General features: G+C 49.1%; 1 protein-coding gene across 18 annotated transcripts in view; it reads right to left on the bottom strand.

Moving 5' to 3' along the window:
- INPP4A (inositol polyphosphate-4-phosphatase type I A) overlaps positions 1 to 20,760 on the bottom strand; it is a 152,454-nt gene that overhangs the window by 26,394 nt on the left and 105,300 nt on the right. For 15 of the 18 annotated variants that reach the window (XM_040453980.1, XM_040453971.1, XM_040453979.1 and 12 more), the window contains 8 exons: positions 17,332 to 17,364; positions 13,067 to 13,239; positions 11,947 to 12,070; positions 10,639 to 10,765; positions 10,188 to 10,328; positions 7,692 to 7,789; positions 4,300 to 4,412; positions 525 to 679 (listed from right to left, as the gene is read on the bottom strand). In XM_040453980.1, the coding sequence (XP_040309914.1) occupies positions 525 to 679; positions 4,300 to 4,412; positions 7,692 to 7,789; positions 10,188 to 10,328; positions 10,639 to 10,765; positions 11,947 to 12,070; positions 13,067 to 13,239; positions 17,332 to 17,364 (964 nt within the window). The remainder of the gene's footprint in view (positions 1 to 524; positions 680 to 4,299; positions 4,413 to 7,691; positions 7,790 to 10,187; positions 10,329 to 10,638; positions 10,766 to 11,946; positions 12,071 to 13,066; positions 13,240 to 17,331; positions 17,365 to 20,760) is intronic. The other 3 variants (XM_040453983.1, XM_040453977.1, XM_040453978.1) reach the window with 1 other exon arrangement.

Below are 20,760 nucleotides of genomic sequence, written 5' to 3'. Positions count from 1 at the left end.
TAAGAAAAGCAAACTGTGTCGATGGCTAGAGAAGAAGCGGAGCAAACCGGTGCAACCTGCAGACGCATTTTCTTCACTCAAGTTTGAAAAGGGATAGATATGTGCACAGTGGAAACAGCAGATGCCTGCTGAGGAAGCTCTGGCCCTAATTTCCAGCCGCAGCAAGGCGGGGGCGAGGCAGGGGGAGCCGTGTGCCAAAGGACTTCCACACAGCTGCACGTGAGTCCCCTCGGCAACCTCCTGACACCTAAGCTTGCCCCGAGGTCATCTGACTTCAGAGCAGTCCTGCTCACAGAGACTGCTAGCTCTCTCGTCCCCCGGACTTAGGAGAGAACACGGTCTCAATTTGAAAGTGCCAACAGTTTGACTTGGCAGACATCAGTGAATTTTCCAAAGTCAAACTAGAGCATGCCAGGTGGAGTCAAGGGGACTTGGGCAGGGGGAGCCCTGGCAGGGCCGGCTCATCTGCAGTTTACACGGAGCCCAGGGCAGGCGGGGCGGGCGGCCTGGGCAGCGGGACTCACCTGCGCATGCACTCCAGGGCCTGGGTGAACACCTGCGGGGCCATGCCGTGCTCGTGCTGCAGGATCAGGCACTGCTCCAGCGTCACCGACATGGCCGTGCGGTCCTTGGCGCTCTTGCAGCTGGTGAACCGGACCCCGTTAAGGCGGCGGCAGATCTGCCAAGAGGAACACAAGCTGTGCTCAGAGGGAGACTCTGCAGAATGTAAACATGCTTCGCGCGGGACACAGGCTTCGGATGGCCAACGGCAGCGTGTGGCAATGCCAACTCCCAGGGTCAGCGTTCCCTCTGCTTCTGCTCCCTGACTCTATGTCCTGCCAGAGCTAGCAGCAGAAATGAAGTCACTGCCCATGGGACCTCCTCTCATCCCTGGCAGTCCCTTGTGTGACTCCCTAACCCCCAGGCCACTCCTTCAAGGCCCAGACTCCCTTATTTTCTGGGGCATCACTGTCTGTTCACTGACCTTACCAGCTGTCCTCTTCCAAACTGTGCCCAGGCCATTTCGTCACATTCAGGACTTTGCTGCAGGCCCTTAGCAGAGCAGGGCAGCAAAGACCAGCCTAGGAGGTCAGAGCAGCTCACAGGATGCCCAGCCCCTGGCCAAGTCTCCAGGGCTTTCTGGAAGGCATAGCATAGATCCATTGTCTCTACTCTCTTCATGCCCCCCGCATAGACGGGAAGAGCTCAGAAGAGCTTCCCCTTTGCCACCTCCTGACCAGCAGGCCCCACAGGCCATCCTCTGCCTCACTCAGGGCCAAGCATGGGGTTAGGTGCCAGTGCGCTTCTCCCTTCACAAGTTGGCGGCTCACGGTGGGGCAGCCTCCTAGCTGAAAAAAGGCTGCCCCAGGGCACCTTCTTTCTCCACAAGAAGGGCTTTTGGGGGCATTTTCTTTGAACCACTAGATACAATTCTAGGTACACATTCCCCAAATGCTGAAAGCCCTAAAATTAAAAAAAATTTAAGTTTACAGCAACTTCATTTGGCAGCATGACCATATCTGAGCCAATGTGAGACTATTTATAATCTTCATTTAACCCATTTTGTATAAATATTCACACTTTACAATAAAGCAATATTAACGAGTTTAGTTCCAGAGCACTGCCCCAGACTCTCCCGGTTACGTTCAATCATATATATGTACCACTTTAACCAAAGGGGATGTGCCACTGTATTACACATATGTGCACAACTGTATACCATATCACCTTCTAAAATACAGAAACTGAATTACAAAACATCTACTCACAAGAGCTTCAGGTAAGGGGCTGTGGACCTGTACCAGGTACTGCACCTCTACGACAATACTGGCAGTTAGTGAAAAATCAACGCTAGATGACAGTGGGCTCCAAAAACCTGTCACACTCCAGAGAAATATCAGAGCCACTGCAGACTGCCCTGGAGACAGCACCACACCTGCTTCTCAAAGCCAAGAACATGTAGCCACTGTCAGGAATGCCTCTAGGTAGAGAACACAGTATGGTCCTAAGCACTGTGTCTAAGAGAAAGACAAAAGAGAAGATGCCGAAACGAGTTCAGCCAAGTCCATCTGGAGGAAAACAGCCTTCTTTTGAGAATAGACAAAAAATTTTTAAGGGGGAAAAAAAAGACCCTAAGCATCCCCTAAGCTTGCTGAAGAGTGATATAATCCCAATGCATAAAACCGTAACTGACGAGGTGAGGGTGAATGTACACCTGCTCACTAAATTCTACAGACTGCAGAGTTCATGAACCAGAAATGTGTAGTAAGCACTTACATTCATAAATGGTGCATCCATAACTAAAATGAAACTCCAGAAGGCAGGCAGGGGTGACCAAAGGTGCATTCTTGCCCAACAGGGCAATCTGTAGCACCAGGTTCCAGTCTCTAGGGGGCCATCAGCCAGTTTGAGAGCTCTGGCTGGTCTCCCCATCCACAAAATGAGGGCCTAGACCTGACCAATGATATCCTAACTGTTTAGCCAGGGACTTCTTATTATACACAGAACTGAAAATAAATAAGACCTAGAAAAGGAGGGCAGCTCTGGCCAAATTGGCCATAGTGACTTGGCATTGCACAAATATCTGTTCTCCCCAGTTGGGAAATATAAGAAGTGATGTGTCCAAGGGCCACTGAGACTTTTCCACCTCTGAATCTGTACATTGAACCTCTGCTGGGAACAAAAACTATGGGACTGCATGGGCTGCTTTTGGGACCTGGTTACAGAGGATGGTGGATCATTGCCATAGCTAATGATTTTTCTATGGTCTAGAGAGAGGAAAATAGAACCCCAGTTCCCAAACAGGGTATGTACCAGTCTCAGCACCCACTGTCAGATGTAAAGCCATCTGCATGCTTGTTCTAAGGAGAGTGAACCAGGGGGGTGCGTGCCCTGTGCCACTGTGGAGGACTGGGCTGTCACCCCCTGGCCTCTGTGTCATGTGAGAAAAGGCTTGCTCTGTGTCTGAAGTCTTGCAAAGATACCGGTGTAACAGGCTTGTCACAGCCAGCCAAGGGGCAGCCCCCTAAAACATACTAAAAGAAAGTAAGGGACTCCTCTGCCTTAAAGGAGCCTGCTGCAGAGGCGCCCCGGCACCCAGGAGCCCACCCTACACCCTATTTGCTGGGCCCAGCCTGAGCAAGCAAGGGCAGATGAGGCCCCAGAACCAGGAGGATATTTGAAACATATCCTGTCTTCCTGTCACTCAGTGCCTCAAAATGTGTTCTGTTGTGAAAAGATTCCACGGGCAGTCTGGCCCAGAAAGGGGAGCTCCCCAGCCCACAGTTGTCATGAACAGAGTCTTCCCAGCTGGGGCACTTGAAAGGCTCAATGAACAGATTAATATACAGAGGGGAGCGTCCACTCTTCACAGCTGCATTCAACAGAAAGGCATCAGTGGCCACAGCTACTAACAAAGGCACAGGGTGGGGCATGTTCAAAGAGAGGGCTCCATGAAGACAGGTTTGAAAACACAGGGTCTACCAAACAGCCGGCAACCGGCATGACCAGCTGAGACCGTCTGCTGCAGTGGAAGAGACCCTTCCCAATGAGGAGAACAGGAAAGCGCTGGAATGGGCTGCTCTGGAAAGCCACTGGCAGCAGGGGACAGCCCTCCTGCTACTTGGGATCTATGAACTGGGGGGTAACTGGGTGTGAGTGAGCAGTGCGGTGTCTACTCCTCCTCCAGGAGCAGAGGGGAGTGTGTCCATCCCTCCCCTGTGCTCAGGCCAGGCTGGGAGCTGGAATGCCCTCTGGGGATCACTCGTGCTCCTGAGTGTACGCGTGCAGGTCCCAGTGCCTCTTTAACAGGGGAGAGTGAAATGCTAGCTATGAAACTACACAATTACTTTTATGAGAATATACCAGAAGTCTAAGTGCTTAGGTAAAGAGGAGATCCAAACTGCAATGTACAAAAAATACTGTGTGAAAAGAGACTGCCAAGGTCACTATGGTCTACTTTTGAACCTATTCAAAGATGCAGTCGGCAGTGAGTTTTAGCTGGTATTGATCGCCGAGGCTTCTGAAGGTGACAACTGTCACCAGCTTGGTTATTAAATGTCTCAGGGGAGAGAGTGTGTGTCAAGCTTATCAGAATTCAGGCAGCCCTAAAGTAATGAACTCACAGGAAACTTTCAGTGTCTCTCAGAGTTTTGGACATATTCAGTGACTTTCTTTTGTGTCCATATGGAGAAATTTGCTCTCTCCACTCCTGGCTGACATTTTTATTTATTAATATAATTATTTTTGGCAACAAGGGCGACAATAACATTCTTCCCCTCACTATAACGAGGTTACTACCTCAGCAGCTTGCCAGAGAATGTCGACGTTCTTATTCTTCCTGGCATGTACATTCTGGCCCAGAAATCGCAGCAGCTCTGGGAGGCAGGTCTGGCTCCGAGATCGAGGTAGGCCTGCAAGACAGGAGGAGTCCATGAGAGCCAGCGCTGCACCCAGAACTGTGGCCCAAGGGAGCCATTGTGGCATGAGCTCCTGGCCAAGCTGACAGTGTAGTGTGACTTAAACAAGAAGGGGGGGTGTGCTTAGGGATTGGTCCTGGCTGCTGGCATGGAGAGCACTTAAATAACTTTCAAGGCCATTTCAGGCCCACCTGCAAAGCGCAAACACTCATCTTCTTTTAGCTTGTCAGTGAGGCTGGAGCACAGACATGGGGTCATCCAGGGTGGGAGGGAGTTAAGATGATCCATCTGGTCTTCAGTGCCCCCACAGGGACAGGATACTTAGGACAGTGGGTCTCGACCACTGAGTGGGCTTGGCAAGCCCTAGGGAACGTCCACTCCGAATGTCCACTCTGGAGTGACCCACTCTGACAGCCTCTCTCTGCCACCATGACAGTCTCCAGCCCTTCCAGGACCACTTGAAGTGGAAAATCAGTCCGATCACCTCACCTAAGAAGCCTGGGATTTTCAAATACCAGGATCATCAGAGAAAAAGAGAAGAGCCTCAAGATCTTATCTAAGGAAAACAGCCATGGTGCTTGAATTCCCAAATTAAAACCAAACACATGGAATTTTGAGATCCAGCTGCACATAGAGTTTCTACCACACAAGCTCACCCTGGTACACCAAGGATCTTATGCTAATAACTTCATGCACCTGGTATGTGCCCAGCACCATGATGATCAGGAGACTGGGGCAGAAACAGACATGGAAAGAGGGCTCCTGCTGTGAGGGGCTCAGTCTGTGACGGAGGCTGTGGGAGGCCAGAGGAGGCAAGCTTGTCTCCTGGAGGAGACACAGCATGTTATTTCCCAAAATTGGCCGCAGCTTCTTCCCCAGGCCCCCACGGCCCCACTCAGAGCACATCTGTCCACTGATGAACTGAGCAGACTTAGGAGGTATTCACTGGTTGGGCTCCACTTCCTCAGCCTCACAGAGCCCCGATTCTCCTGGGGCTGAAGGCACACTGGGTTGCTGTTCCCCAGCATCCTAGATCACGGTCCAGTGCTACTGGCCCACCCTGGAGAGGCCCACACCTGGGCTGCTTTTGTCCTATAGGCCACACCTTTCCTTGACTTTCATCACCAGCCTACGTGCACATCTCCTGGGGTCTCACATCACTGGAAACAGGCCATCCTCCAAGATGCTGAGCACAGAACTCCCACTTCCTGACCGCATGGCTCACTGTGCCCACTCTATCCTCTGCATGGCCTCTGTCCCTCTGGTCCAAGCTTGGGTGGCTGCACTGTCTCTGACCCCTGCAGCAGTTGGAATATGGGCTCCAGCCTGGGCTGGATTCACCATCCACCATTCACCATATGGGCAGAGGGGGACTCACCCTCTGCCTTGGTATCCTCAAATATCAAATGGTGTGGAATCAGGCCCACCTGCCAAGGCTGCTGTGAGGATCACGTTAGCTAATCCATGTAAAGTATGTAGATGGCCTGGGAAGGATTTGACAAATCTGTAACTTTCAACTATGATCACTGCTGAAGCACATGAGGATGCCTCACTACCTGGGGGTTTTCAAAGGCCCAGGTATTGGTGACCTTCAGCTGAAGCCTCAGGGGATCCTTTGACTTACGGCTGTCAACCCTGGTCACCTGGGCAGCTTCTGGAACGTCTGACGCCCAGCAATCAGGCATCAGGACTGTCTAGCCTCCCTGGTGAATCCAGCATACAGTCAGGGCTGGTACTTCTGTAGTTACCTGGGGACACTGATGCTGCCTGATGTAAGCATCCTTTATCTCCTCCTGTCCACAGCAGCCCGCTCTCTTCCCCTTCCTGATGGCAACACTGCCACCCCTGCAGAACCCCAATCTGTAGTCCTGAGCTGCTCCTGCATCTTGCAGCCAGTATTTCTCTAGCTCCTTCCCTCACTGCCCATCTCACATCTCTGCTGATCTCTGGGAAGAGTGGACCATCGAGGTAGTACCATTTAGTCATTTACTTGCTCTGGCTGCAGCCCTCACCACACTGAATGAGCCTCAGAAGTCAGCAGGCACTCCTTCTCTCACCCACCTTCAGCGCCCAGGTAACACTGCTTCTCTCCTGCTTCCAAGGACTCTCTCTCTGGCCTGTCTGTTGAACCTTTTCTTCCCAAGCCACCTCCACTGGGAGAAAACACTGCACCGGTGGTCTGCACCCCTCCTCCAAGTCAATCAGCACACTCTAGCTGATTTGAGACGAATCCCTGAAGTCAACTCCCCAGCCCGGTCCCTTGTAACACAGCATCTCCTAACAGGACACCTTCGCCCACTAAGCGCCAAGCCTCAGAGCCAGGCTAACCCTTCCCTGCGACCAAAACTAACACCTACCTCATTGTGCTATCATGGGGAGTCAGTGCGGAAATGTGTGCAAAGCACAGCACAGCGCCCCGGCATATCAGTGATCCGGGAATGCAAATGAAGCCTTTTCATGTCTTCCCTTCTTGGCAGTCCCCTTTAGAGGACACTGGTATTACCCAGGGTTGGAGTCTGCCTCCTTCACCTGGGGGTGCCCCCCTACTGGCTGGGACAGTGCCAGCACAGACAGGCAGAGCCTATTCCTATCCAGGCAGGGTCCAGTCTCTTTCATCACTGGGTCCCGTGGTGCTTCATATGGGGCAGGTGCTCAGTAAACATGTACCGGGGTTGACATCAGGAGACAGTTCCCCACGTACACATAGTGTGCTTAACCCTGGGTTCTTGCCTGAGTCCAGCAGCACAGAGAGGGCTGTCAGCTGTGATGGCTACTGTCACTCTCCACTGCCTCCAGGGACACCCAGACAGGGGTCCTCTCGCCCCCCACGGCAATAAGTGTCTGCCCAGCATCTTACTCTATGTGCTATATAGATGCAGGTGCAGGGGGAGTTCACACCAGTGCGGGGCCGAGTGGGGGCCCTGCCTCTGCGATCCCATCTGCCCTACCAGTAGGAGCACAACATGCACCACGGCATCAATGCACGCCAGGGACTGGGACAGCATGTGACAAAGCCTCGCGTTAGAACGGGCAGGCCAGAGAAGAATCAGCAAGGGCAGTGGCCTGAGGGAAGCTTCTCTGGGTGGGGACTCACACCACGCAAAGTCTGAGCAGATGAACAGGCTTCCAGAGGGACAGGGAAGCCAAGGAGGAGTCGTGCACATGGAGGCAGCATCCAGATAGTTGGTGGGCAGGAAAGGCTCAAACACCCAGGGTGACACAAGACAGACAGCAGGCGAAAAAGAAACCTACCGTGAGTGAAGAAATACTTACAATCTTCAGGCAAAACTTCCTTAAACTGCTCGAAGTAGGAATTTAACCGCACCAAACTTTCCACATTGATAACTTCTTGTAAAGACGTATCACCAAACCTTCAGAGGTCATACGGGAACACCATTAGTGAATGACACTTCCTTCCAGCATGAACATAACTGCCTTGAAGCTAACAACATGGATTCTCTCAAGCATTATTTGTGCACATCTATATTCTAAGCCACTTCCCTCCTCCCAAGCATACGGTCATCGCTGCTGTGTTGGTGACATGTTTAAATACATTTCATTAGCAGGAACCACACACATTTGTTACAAATGTGCCTAAAAGATTACAGAACTCCATCTGTTCCAGACCCTGGTGCAGCATACACAGAAACCCCTCTCACAGCCACTCACTGTGAGTCCCCATCCTCCCATCCCAGGGGTGCTTAGGAGAGGGGATGGCAAGGGGGCTCTGGCTGGGATGTGAGGACACAGTCCTGTACTTGAAGCTGAAGTCACACTGCCCACTAAATAATCACACCCGACTAGCTGTTCCTCCTGGACTGTATGGGAGGCCCTAGCTCTCTTCTCTCTACGCAGACTCATCCTGTGCATGCCTCACAGGTAGCCAGGACATGCCAGATGTGTAAGGTAGAGGAAGAAGAAAGTACCGTTGAGAAAGACCCCCAGATGGTCATTAATACTGGCAGGCTCTGAAGTCTAAGGCCCGGATGCCCAGTCCAGCTCCACTACTGCTCTGCTGAGGGACTTCCCTGCACATCAGCCTCTTCACGATCCCATGTCACCCTTAAAAGAGCAGGACTCCCTCCTGTGGGTCCACCACAGTCCATTCACCCCAATGCCCACAATGGCTTTTCCTCTAGGCACCTGCTCCCTCGGGGACTGCCCCAGGACACAGTGAGGGGGGCTTGTTTATGAGCTGAGGGGAGAGTGTCCCAAAAGCAGATAAATGAGCAAAGACCTTGCACTCACCAAGTCTTCCCCATCCCCACTGTCTCACCCTCCTCTACCTGCCCCTCTGCTCACTGTGACATGGCCTTGCCTCAGCCCTTGCCAGAAACTGCTCTTGCAGAGTCATTAAGAACGGCAGCTGCCAGACACAGGGAGCATTACCGTCTTCCCTGGGACACCTCCCGACCGGGCCCCTGATATTGCCCACTCTCCCTGAAGTGGGTTCTTGCAGCTCTGCTCGCACCTCAGAGGTCTCTGCTTCCTGAGCTAGTGGCCTCAGCTTAAGGTGGCCTCCATCTGTCCCTGAGCACGATCTTCTTCCTGGTTTCTGGGCTCAGTAGATGGAAACACCCCCTCACTACCGACCTGGAAGCCTGTTATTCTCTCCACCATCTCTCTCATACCCTGCGTAACTACAAACCACACCTTCCATTTCACCACTGAAATAGCCCTCCAGTCTGCCCCTTCTTTACCCACACTACTCCTGCCTGACCCAGCTCACCGCCTCTGGCCTGGACTTTCCAACAACCTCCTCGTCACACTTGTCACCCTCGTATCTTTCCAGCACATGGCCAATAAGTGAACCACTTAAAACGTAGATGAGATTGTGTCCTGCTCTACTCAAACTTCTTCAATGTCTCCCACCAGCAACCACATTTGCTAAGTGGGGGTGACCTACACCTATGTAGGGGTGATTGGTTTCCAGAGGCCCAACAGGAAGATGGCACATCATCCTAGCGACCAAATTCCCTTTACAGCAAGTGCTTTAAAAACCCACATGAATAAGACATGTTCTAAATTCTAAAACGCACATGCCACATGTAATGATAAAACAGGGAAGATTTTCACCTAATAGTGGAAGGTCATTACACATGCCCAAACCCTCCTCCTCTCCAGCACACATAAATACATGCACACACACACTTGCACACATGGGCACATGTGACTCTTCCCTGTTGCCTGGCAGGGGACCCTGGAGGGAATTTACAAGACAAAGGCCTTTAGAATCAAGGCATGGCTTTCAGCCTGGCATACAGGCCTCTCTAACCTCACCGCTGCCCATCCTGGTCTGGGACCTTGGCCTTCAGCACCCCTGATGGTTTGTCCCCACCTGCATTTGCTCAGGCTTATTGGCTTGAGATGCCAGGTCTTTCCTTCACCTCCTCATCTGACCAACTCCTACTTACTCTTCAAAACCCAATTCAACCATCAGCCTCTCCAGGAAGCCCTCTCTCACACCCTCTCCCTGGGTCTCCTGTTAGGACCCCTACTCCCTGTATTCATCTTCATCCTTGTGCTCACATCTCTCTCCTACCAGCCCAAGTCTCTTGAGGACACAGACCACATCTGGCTCATCTTTGTGTCCCTAGCACCAAACACAGGGCTGGGTATATGGCTGCATCTGAAGACTGTTGGCCAAAAGAAGGAAGGTATGACAAAGTCTACGCAGCACTCAGAGCCTGAGAGGGCTAAGGACATTTTCTATAGCACCTCACAAGAACACTCCAGCCACCCCAGCCCCCACGAGAGCCAGGCACGCACCTCTCGGCTAGTGTCTGCTGCTCGTTGATGCCCACATTGAAGAGGACGGGCTGCACCCGCAGCAGCATGCCACTCTGGATCTCCCGGGGCAGGGCGTCGAACAGGGGGCCCGGCAGAGGGATCCGCACGTTGAACCCATCACTGCAAAACAGTGGAGAGAGCCAGAGGATGGGTGAGGGCTGGGACAGAGGAGAGGCAGGAGAGGAGGTAAGTGAGAAGAGGAAAACCAAGCTGGCCTCGATACTGGAGTGCAGACTGGCCGTCCAGCTCAGTGGTTTCCAAACTGCTGGTCATGAACCTTTACAGGTCTGTGAAATTAATGTGGAAGGCTAGGATCAAGATTTTTAACTGAATGAGACAGAATAAAACAAAAATGAAAGTACATCACATGTAACGAACATAAATTAAAACCCAGTGCTAGTTCTGAGAATTAAAAAAAAAATCTTTCTACCGATTTCCAGTGATGACAGGCAGCATGTCTGTTGATGCATTAGAAGTGGCCTGAGTGACTTTGAAGGTCACGTTCCTCAGGTCCATGATTCCAAGGCTCATGTCCTCCAGCATAGCCAGCTCCTCACCTGGATGCGAGAGACGGATGGAAGGAGGTCAGGTGGAGGGGACCTGCCCCATGGGCTCAACACAGCCACAGAGCTGTGGGAGGTGATGGGATCAGGCGTGGTGTGACGAGAGGGGGCCTGTCTCAGCCTCTTCACCAGCTGACCCACTTCTCCATGGGGAAAGGCAGCTACTGAAATCCCCCGCGGCCACATTCAGCAGCTCGGCTGGTGGAAACATGCACCACGACTCACAGCCCTCTCTGGTGAGAGGAAGTGTGGGGCAGAAAAGTGGCATGTATGGAGTCTCAGAAAGCAAAGCTGGTGCTTCAGAAATGGACAGAGACGGCAAAACAGCACACTGGGGCTGGATCCCTCCACTCCATAGTGCTTGGCATTTACTTGACGTCTTATAACTCTAAAGACTGACAAATACTTCTAAAAAGTTACCCATTTTTATCCTCTGAGAATAAAAAAATGAAAGTAGGAAGGAAGAAGAGTCTTTTTAGAGGGCAATTTGGGAATATCTATGAAATTTAAAAATATTCCTGCCCTTTGACCCAGAAACATTCCTTCCAATAATGTAGTGGCTGCAGAAATGGGCCCACAGGCACACACAGACTTGTGTGTGGAGACCTATGGCAGCACTGTTTTCATAAGAATAATTCAGGGGCGCCTGGGGCTCAGTTGGCTGAACATCCGTCTTCAGCTCAGGTCATGATCTCGTGGTTTGTGAGTTCGAGGCCCACGACGGGCTCTGTGCTGACAGCTCGGAGCTTGCAGCCTGCTTTGGATTCTGTGTCTCCCTGTCTCTCTGCCTCTCCCCTGCTCATGCTCTGTCTCTCTCTGTCTCTCAAAAATAAATAAATGTTAAAAAAAAAAAAATCTTAAAAAAAAAGAATAATTCAGAAACGGCCCAATGTCCCACAGGAACATCGCTTAAATAATTATCATCCATCCTCAACCAGAAAGATCTTTGTTTGTAACAACCAACAACAAAACAAACTACGGATGTGTGTGTCTGTAACTACATAGGACTTTTATTTGGTTCTTGCATATTTTGATGATGTTTAGATTTATTTTCATCAGCATGCGCAATTAGAAAACTATCTGGGAAGAAAGAATGGGAATCACACATGTCCGTACTGCCCAATATCCCCAGGATCCCGGAGGCATAGGGTGTGTGGGAGCCCCTGGAGCCTCACCATAGGTGCTCAGCAGGCTCTCGAACTGGGCCAGCAGCCCAATGGTGTAGAGCTGGCGCAGGAAGCCATCGTCATGCAGGCAGTTCCTCAGCTTGATGATGAAGCCACAGATGAGAGCAGTCAGCTGTGGGGGAGACACGAGGTGAAGCAGTTGTGAGGGGGACAGACACCTCCTCACTAAATGGCTACCAGCCTGTGCCTTGCCCTTGGCCCTGAGTATCTCCACTTTCACGGCTCTGGCTGGGCCGCAGCAGCCCATCTGGGGTGTGGGGAGCACTCAGCTCTGAGGCCATGCGGGGCAGAGGCCATGGGGAGGGCGCACAGCACTCCAGGCTTGCCACTCCTATTGCTCCCAAAGGCTGGTTTGGCTTTGGCTAAGCTTCCAACCTGAACTGCCTGGGCTTCCTCCTGGGCTAGAACCTTCTGGAAGCCTAGAATTAATTTCCCACCATGAAAAGGTTCTGTATACTCACAGATTCATACTAGCTCTGGCTGGAAACTGAAGTGATCATAACAGAGAACGGAAGTGAGAGACAACACGGTCACTCTGCAAGTTACCTCAGTGGGAGATATTCTGTGGGATGAAACAGGCCTCACAAGGATGGGCCGGTGGACCCGCAGAGACCAGTCTGAACTTCTATCACTGTTCACTTTGCTTTTGGTAACTCGCATCTACCAAACTCGTGACATTCTCCAAAAGAGAACAGAAATTATCACAGCAGTTGTGCACAAGCAGCAGAACTAAGGCACTGACAGCAATAATCGTGTCTCCCTCACTAAACTCCTTTGTAGGAAAAAAGGTGGCAAAGAGGCCTGTGTCATGCACAATGCAGCATGCCTCGGGCTGGAGCCGCGGATGTGCCCAACCCACCAGTGCCACTTCCATGGGGAGGAACAAGGGTGGACTCGGACCCTCTCCTAAATACAGACTTATCGAGTAGGATTCCTCCCTCCAGGTTGAAATCTAGACCTCTCTAGTAAATAACTTTAAGAGCCACAGGCAGGTGGAAGTATTGTCAACCTTGGTTTTTTCAGGGTGAAGCCAGAGAACAAGTTCCTAAGCCTGTGTTTTCTGAGGGTGGAGGTGCCCATGGGCTCCCGTGCCACTCCCAGGGCTTACAGTTTGGCAGAAGACCACATCCCGGCGGTACTGCAGGCTCAGGTACGTGGCTATGGTGGGAGCGCTATCCTGCATCAGCAGGAAGACCATTGCCTTCTTGGCCTTGTCACTCATCATGGCCACACAGTCTGTGAGGGTGGTCAGCAGGGGGTAAAGGGCCTCACTCCATTCACCTGGGCACGAGAAAGGAGACGTGTGAGGAGGAAAACTTTAAGAATTAGGTTCTATAAGTTTAGCAAGTTGCCTGACCCTAACCCTCATACTGCCCCCCTCCCCCTCCCCACCCCTTCTGCATCTTATATCTCTGCTCGGCCCAAGCTCTGGCCCAGAACTGGCACTAAGTTCTGCCTGGAACCAACCCAGTCTCCAACCTTCTGGCCTGAAGCTTTTCCAGTAAACAAAGAAGGGACCTACTGTGGGACCAATGATGTAGGCCTTGTTTCCCTAACCTACTGTGGGCTGTATACATAAATGCTCAGGATTATTCCTTTTGAGGAAAATGACAAAAAAGTTTCTGTGAGTCATCTGCAATTCACCACTGTTCCTCCACCCAGGGCAAGAAGGGCACCCAGAAAAGTGACCTGTTATCTTGCTTCTCTTGACCCAGGTATTAAGGCAAAAGCCCCCATCTTTCTAGAGCAAAGGACAACTCCACCCTTGCACAGCCAGTGTGTGGCTGTGGGTACATTCTCACTTTCCACGTCTGGAGGAAAGACCGTTTGTTCCACATGGTTTGCTGTGTTTTCAGCTCTCAGAATATCCCCTGCTTCTGCGCTTTCCTCCCCGCCCCCAAACTCCCTGCCCGCTGCCCTCTATTTCTAGTTTAGTTTTCTCTTAGAGGTATTAGGAAATTGTGACCCTGTACCAAAACAACTTTAAAAAAAAAAAAAAAAAAAGAACCTCAGGGTAGAAAAACAGAGTCAAAGGTATTTTGGGCTTTGGCTCTTTTTTTTGCCTCCCTATTTAGAAGGCATTTAAAAGAGAAAAGACATGCCCTCATCAGTTCTATTTATAACAGGTCACCAAGCCCAGAAAGAAGCGTTTAACTGTCACCACTGGGTGAGCCCACCACAGCAGAGGCTGCGCAGGCAGGGAGTGGAGCCCAGGCAGCACACAGCACTCAGGATGAGGTGCGAGTGACACGACACCCACAGACGTCACCGCACTGGGGAGAAAGGGTAAGCTCTGTCTTAGACAAACAGAATCCAAAACCCTGAGTGAAGGGAGACGGGCTTCACTCTCTCAAACTGTATGGGTAGCACTTTGTTGAGACAGATTTAGAGAAATGCCTAAACCTTGCAAAAGGACTTCCCTATACTCAGTGTTCAGCTGAGGCAGATTTTCAAGTACGTGAATCCATTCAAAGTCTGGAAATGATCTAACTGTGTATGCAGGCATACCGTATGTGGACAAGGATTTATATCTGTAATTTAAAAAAAAAAAAAAAAAGCAGGCTTAAATTTAGAAAGTCTATAGCAGGAAAGGTCTTAGCAAAGAACTCATGGTGACAGAGAACACTAGACCGAGGAGTGGAAAATATGTGTCCTGGGCCCCAGCTGCCGCTGAGCAGTGCTGGCCATGGACAAGTCTCTTGACCCCTTGGCCACGTGAGTCGTTTTAGTAAAATGGAAGAGCTCTGCTGGATAACATCCAAGTCTCTTTCTTCCTCTGAAAAATCTCAGAGGCCATGTTTTTGTTTCTTTGAAGAACTCTGTTGCATGCATGTAAGTTATATTCAGCAATGATCAAAAAAGACAATGGCAACCAAATTTTAATAGCCAAATAATTGGGGGAAAGGTAGGCAGTCATTAATTAAGAAGTAAATGCTCTTAGAGCAAATGCTGCCAGTTTTACTTTGCTTGTCCATTAACGTGCAGGTACCTATGCAATTAATATGCAAATAATCATCATTTTAATCTGAAAATGATCAGAAAGTACAAGTGGTCTTAGCTGACTAAGCAAATCTTCTCCATGCAATACTTTTTCATTTTACCTGCTTCTCTACTTCTCTTTCAAAAAAATCCATTTAAGTATGATGCAGTTTTGTTACATTAGGGGGGAAAAAACTCTGAAAAAAATTGGGAATAAAGGAAGAATGGTTAAGAAGCACTGGGATCTTGTCCTGAAGAAAAGATGTGGGTCTGGATGGGAGAGGAGCCTGCCATCTTCCCAGAGGAGGGCTCACACACGCCTGGATGGCTCCAGAATTCAGGAAGAGTGCCAGCCACCGTGTACATAAAACCAACCAGTGCTTTGGAGCTCCTGGGTGGTTCAGTCTGTTAAGTGTCTGACTTCGGCTCAGGTCATGATCTCATGGCTCGTGAGTTTGAGCCCCACATCTGACAGCTCAGAGCCTGGAGCCTGCTTGGGATTCTGAGTCTCCCTCTCTCTCTCTGCCCCTCCCCTGCTCACACTCTGTCTCTCAAAAATAATAAATAAATATTTAAAAAAATTAAAAAAAACCTGTCAGTGCTTTACCTGTTTCCTCATTTAATCGACAGAAAGAATATTAATAATACAGGTAAGGAAACAGGCTCAGAGAGGTTAAGTGTCTTCCCAGACACAAAAAGAACTGGCATTTGTATGTGTCTGACTGACCCTAAGCTCCATGTTATTTTTATTGTGTCAGGTTGCTTCTGCCAAATAGAGAGTAGGGGTTGAGGGGGAAATAAATTTGGGGGGAATATGAAGAAAAATTATAATTAGAAACTTCCAGACAAAATGGATTTCAGGGACAGTAATGAGACTTCTACCAGGACCTAGCTTAGTAAAGGTATCTGGGATATTACATTTGGTGATGGTGTCATATTCTGCTCCCTTCGTCAAGAAAGACTTGCTATGAAAAAAAAAAAAAATCAGCCCAACTAAACATTGTCCTTAGTGATGCAGCTGATTCACTTCTGGGTGGGGAAGGGGGGTAAGCTCCTTGTCTAGTTGACAGTCTGTTAATGCTCACTGACTAGTGGTCAATCCATGGACCATGCTACTTTGGATAACTTTGAAGAGTTTTTTCAAATCCATACCCTGCTTTTGCATTTTTTTCCCCTCATTAACAGAGGAGGAAAGGAAGTTGGAAAGGAGGGAGGAAGATTGAGAAAGAGTGAGAGAAAAAAATGTGTGTGTTAACCAAGATAAAATATGGCTCTCCAGGAAAAGCCAAAGGAACTCTTGGCAGGGAACCATTTTAGTTCGCCGACATTAACTGTGGACAAGCCATCAGTGCTTCTAGAAACGACACAGCTGATATAAAATTCATGATGCTATGTGAGCTGAGAGGGTTCACTAAAACTGACAGAGAGTTTGGTAAATTCCCAATCATCAGCTGTACTCTAGATATAACACAGGTATCCTGCTACCTCACATTTATATCCAGTCAGAAATATGCAATCATCAGACCGATTGGGTAGCTGGTTTTTTGGGTGTAAGCAAAAGCATATTATTTGGGGGTCTCATGCTCACTCTGGGAAACCCACAAGCCACAACTAGGAAACTCAACATGAACTAGAGCAGGGGTCGGCACACTTTTTTCTGTAAAAGGCTAGATAGGAAGTATTTTAGGCTTTGAGGATCATGGGGTCCTTGTCACAACTACTCAATTCTGGCATTGCCCCAAAAGCAGCCATAGACAATACATGAATGAGTGGACATGACTGGTTTCCAATAAAATGTTATTTACCAGAGCAGACAGTGGACAGGATTCGGCTCAGAGCTGCAGTCTACAGACCCCTGAACTAGAGCCATGCACATTGACTTCTACGTGCAAATGCAGCAAAAAGATTCCATTTTTAGCACTATCTCCAACTGAAAGCTGCCAGCAATGCCTACTAAGAATTCTAAGCTGCATCCAGACTCGGGAGAGAGGATGCTGTGTGATTATGAATACTGCAACACTTGGATGGCTACACCCTCTCCATGTAATGCTCACATGCTTCACAAGTTCAGGTGAAATCATAGGAAGTACCATTTACAAATATGTACTGTTCTGAATCAGGAAGCCCAATGTCCTCACGGATGTTAATCATCTGGAAAGGTTACATGATGGGAAAGTGAAAAAACTGCATGTGGTTGCCTGCTTCAGGCCACAGTCCCCAGCCCAACTGGTCCCTCACCAAACCTAAGAAAAGTTGCTACGTGTCTCAAATGAACAAACTCCTAAAATATTTTCCTAACTCTGGAAGCATAGGGGAATCTTGGATAATTCAACTACAAACACTACCTGAGGATTATAAAGACATCTGCAGAAGCCTTGAACGGAAACCACGTACCTGGGCTGGACTCGTCAGGAGGGGGGCTGCAATCTGCACAGAAATGGAGGGCAACATGGATGATTAAGGAGCAGCACAAAGTTCAAACACGAACAACTCAACGCTTACAGCAACTGCATCAAGCAGCCGGCAGTAAGGAGGCTCAACTGAACACAGAAGAGGTCGGAGGCCTGCCTGCCTCTTCCCCCAAGAAGTCCCACGCAGGCGCGGGGCTGCTCCGACGCAGCCGAGCCCTCCTGGTGGTAAACACTGACCGACTCCGTGATTCGTTCATTCATGTTGCTAAGACTTCAACATAAAATGCTCTTCAGGACGAGCAAACTAACATATTACAATGTGATAAAGTGCCCACACTGATCACATTGTATGTGACGGAGCCCATGTTGGCTCACGGCATCTGGAAGCACACTTGTAGTGAGAGAGACTGACCAGCAAATTGATCATCCCCAATTCAGAGCCCACTGCCCTGACTCTTGAGTGGAACCTGGGCTGCAGACTGACTGCTGAGACCCCAAGGTGAGGATTCAGCGATGAAACCAATATACCAACCAATGTCTATGCCAATCTTTAAAATTTAAACCAAATTTAAAACGTCTATGATTTGGGGAAAGACTAGAATTATAATGTCCCTCCAGGTGGCTCAAGGAATGCCAATTTTAATTCAATTTCACCTACACTGAATCGCATTTCAGCAAGTGAGGTACTCATTTCAATATTACATTTCCCCTAAAAACTCTAAAATTCCTTGGTTAACTGGGCGTGCCACTGGAAAAAAACAAGTCTGAAAAGGGTCACTTATTTTATGTCTTCAGGTGGGTGGTTTCAGAGCCCCACGAATAGCTGGAACCAGCTTTATGGAGACTTTATAGTCTGGATTGTCCAGAGGTAGGAATGCCAAGGGATCCTTCCTCTCTAGTCACCTTTGGCAGTGATTTCTTCAACTGGCAAAGGGAATAGAAACAGAGAAAAATTAAAGGCTCCCGTGACTTAAAGATTTCAGCCTCTTCATTAGAGCCCAGATATCCTGAGACCACCTATCTAACAAAGACAGAAACCCACAGCAGTGTGCAGTAATGCAGAACAGTCATTCTTGTTTAAACTTCTGTCCAGCTAATAAGAATTACTCCAGGCCTTGAAAAAAAATACAGATTTCTGCCTCCCATAACCCTTCCTCCAAGATTCTGGGTCTGAGTGAGCAGGAAGGTCCAGGAGCCTGTTTTATGATCTTCTGTGGTGATCCCAAACGACTGGGTTGTGACCATTCCCCAAAAAAGGGCACCAGGGGTTAAACCTGGCTGGGTAAATTCGATCTTTCAATCAAAGCAGGGAGTGTGTGTGTGTGTGTGTGTGTGTGTGTGTGTGTGTTGGGGGAGGGGTCTCCTCTGGTACTCTTGTACCAGTGACTGGTAACTTAGGCCATGGAGTCCCCTGAGATTTGATTAACACATAATCTCGAGGGCATACAAACCTGAGACCCCAAGACCCTGGTCCGGGGTGTGAATGGCTCTTCAGCAATGAGGAGAGGATGAGAATGTGTGCAGAGCAGATAATGGAAGCCACCAAACGGGGAGGCTGCGGGTGGTGGTTCAGAAGAGCATGGGGCACTTGTGCGGAAAGCGGGAGAAGGAAAGAGGCTCACGGAGCCTCTGTGGTTCCAGCTGGCAGGGACTTGTCAGTGGGTCCCGCAGTGATCCGTGTGTGCCAGGCACGGCTCTGATGAGTTCTGCAGGACAGCAAGCTAGAAGGCAGGGCAACTCCTTAGTAGAATATGAAAACCAAAGACCTAGGACAGGGTACAGAGCTAGAATGAAAAGTGATGATGCCTTTCAAAGAGGTATTCATATATAATAAGCTGGTGTGAACACAACCTGCTTATTAGGCCAAAACCATTACCCCAGGAGGTTGCAATGGTCTAAAAAGTCATGGCAGAGCTAAGGTCTGGCCCTTGAGGATAAGAGACTGAGTAAAATAAACAGCTTGCAGGCTCATTCTTTCTGAACCTCCTGATCACACCCAGGTCTGAACAGCTTCCTAGGAATGTTCGAGATTTTTAAATTAAGGATCATCCACAGTTAATTTAGTGGCAAACGGTTTCATATGTTTCTTTGAGTACTGATCAGCAAAGTTAGCCTCTCTCAAATGTATGCTTCATATTCCCATGATCACAACAGAGCTGATCTGCATGGCAAATACAAGTCATGCCCTAAATACCATAAATAAATGCTCATTTAAATAACTTTAAAACTGCATTTAAATGTGTCTACATTTGACCAATACAGTATGTGCCTAGAAAGAAAGTGACATTTAAGTTATGGCTATGACAGAATATCTGATTAAATAAACTATCTCTGGCATTTTTTAAAAAATCCAATAAATTACTCTTTTTATATCTGCAGGAAAACTTGAAAATTACAAGCAAGACTATATTGAAGAGAAATGAGCAATGAGCTTTCCAATTTTTTTTTTTTTTTTAAAGCACAAGTTACATTTAAAAAAATGAGAAGACAGACAGGACAAAAGAGCTCCATGAAACCAATCACAGGTTTGGGGAACTGAAACTATAGCCCTTCACAGATGGAAGGGGTGGAGGATGTGAACACTGTTGAATCAGAGGCTCAAGTGAAATCGCGCCCTGGAAACAGACTGCAGGCAGATTGCGAAGGTGAAGGGCATCTTACAAACGAAGGATTTACCAAGAGGCTCTGATAAAGGAGCATGGTTCTGCCTAGAATGAAAGTTGTGCAATTTAGAAATTAAAAGTCCTCACTGTATGAAGCCTAACCCTGGCACACCCTAACTACAGTTAGTAGGCCCTACTAACTACTAACTACTAACTACAGTTTAACACTCCCAAAGGTCTGCAGCCAGCTCTCAGCTGCCTGGCACATAACCCCACCCCCATCAGCTCTTACAGGAAAAGGTGGCAAGAAAAGGTCCCTGAGTGGCAAGGATGTGCCTGTTTAGAAAGCATGCAGCCCCTGGCTTTAGGGCTATATGCAGGACAGAGTGGCTGATTATGCTCCGGGTCTCCACAGGCAGAAGACGGTTTCTGAAGCATGTTGCTTCATGCCAACGTCCTACCATCTACTGAGGGCACTGCCTCGGAGGTGGTGCTGGACAGAGGAACCTAAACTCAGCTCCAAGAACAGGTGCCGCCAACTGACTGAGTTACCAACAATTCCCAAGGCGGCATGCCCTGCTGGAGAAGAGCATGCCCAGCCAATGACAACCAGCCTTTAGACAAGTGTGCTGAGCCTGCTAACAGCTCTCATCCAGCTGTGTCCCTGCATGATTCACCTTTTCCTTGATTCTATCAATTCCCAATTCAATAAACAATCTTATCAGAAAAGCATCTGCATTTCTGCCTCCTTCAGGTTCTCAGATTGGTTTGCAAACCAGCAAAGCCCAGGAGCACCCCCTCACTGATGT

This window comes from Herpailurus yagouaroundi, unplaced genomic scaffold (genome assembly GCF_014898765.1).
Source record: "Herpailurus yagouaroundi ecotype Mexico unplaced genomic scaffold, PumYag 210, whole genome shotgun sequence".
Taxonomy (NCBI): domain Eukaryota; kingdom Metazoa; phylum Chordata; class Mammalia; order Carnivora; family Felidae; genus Herpailurus; species Herpailurus yagouaroundi.
Note: the sequence above shows the minus strand (reverse complement) of the source record. Positions and strands in the feature narration are given on the sequence as shown.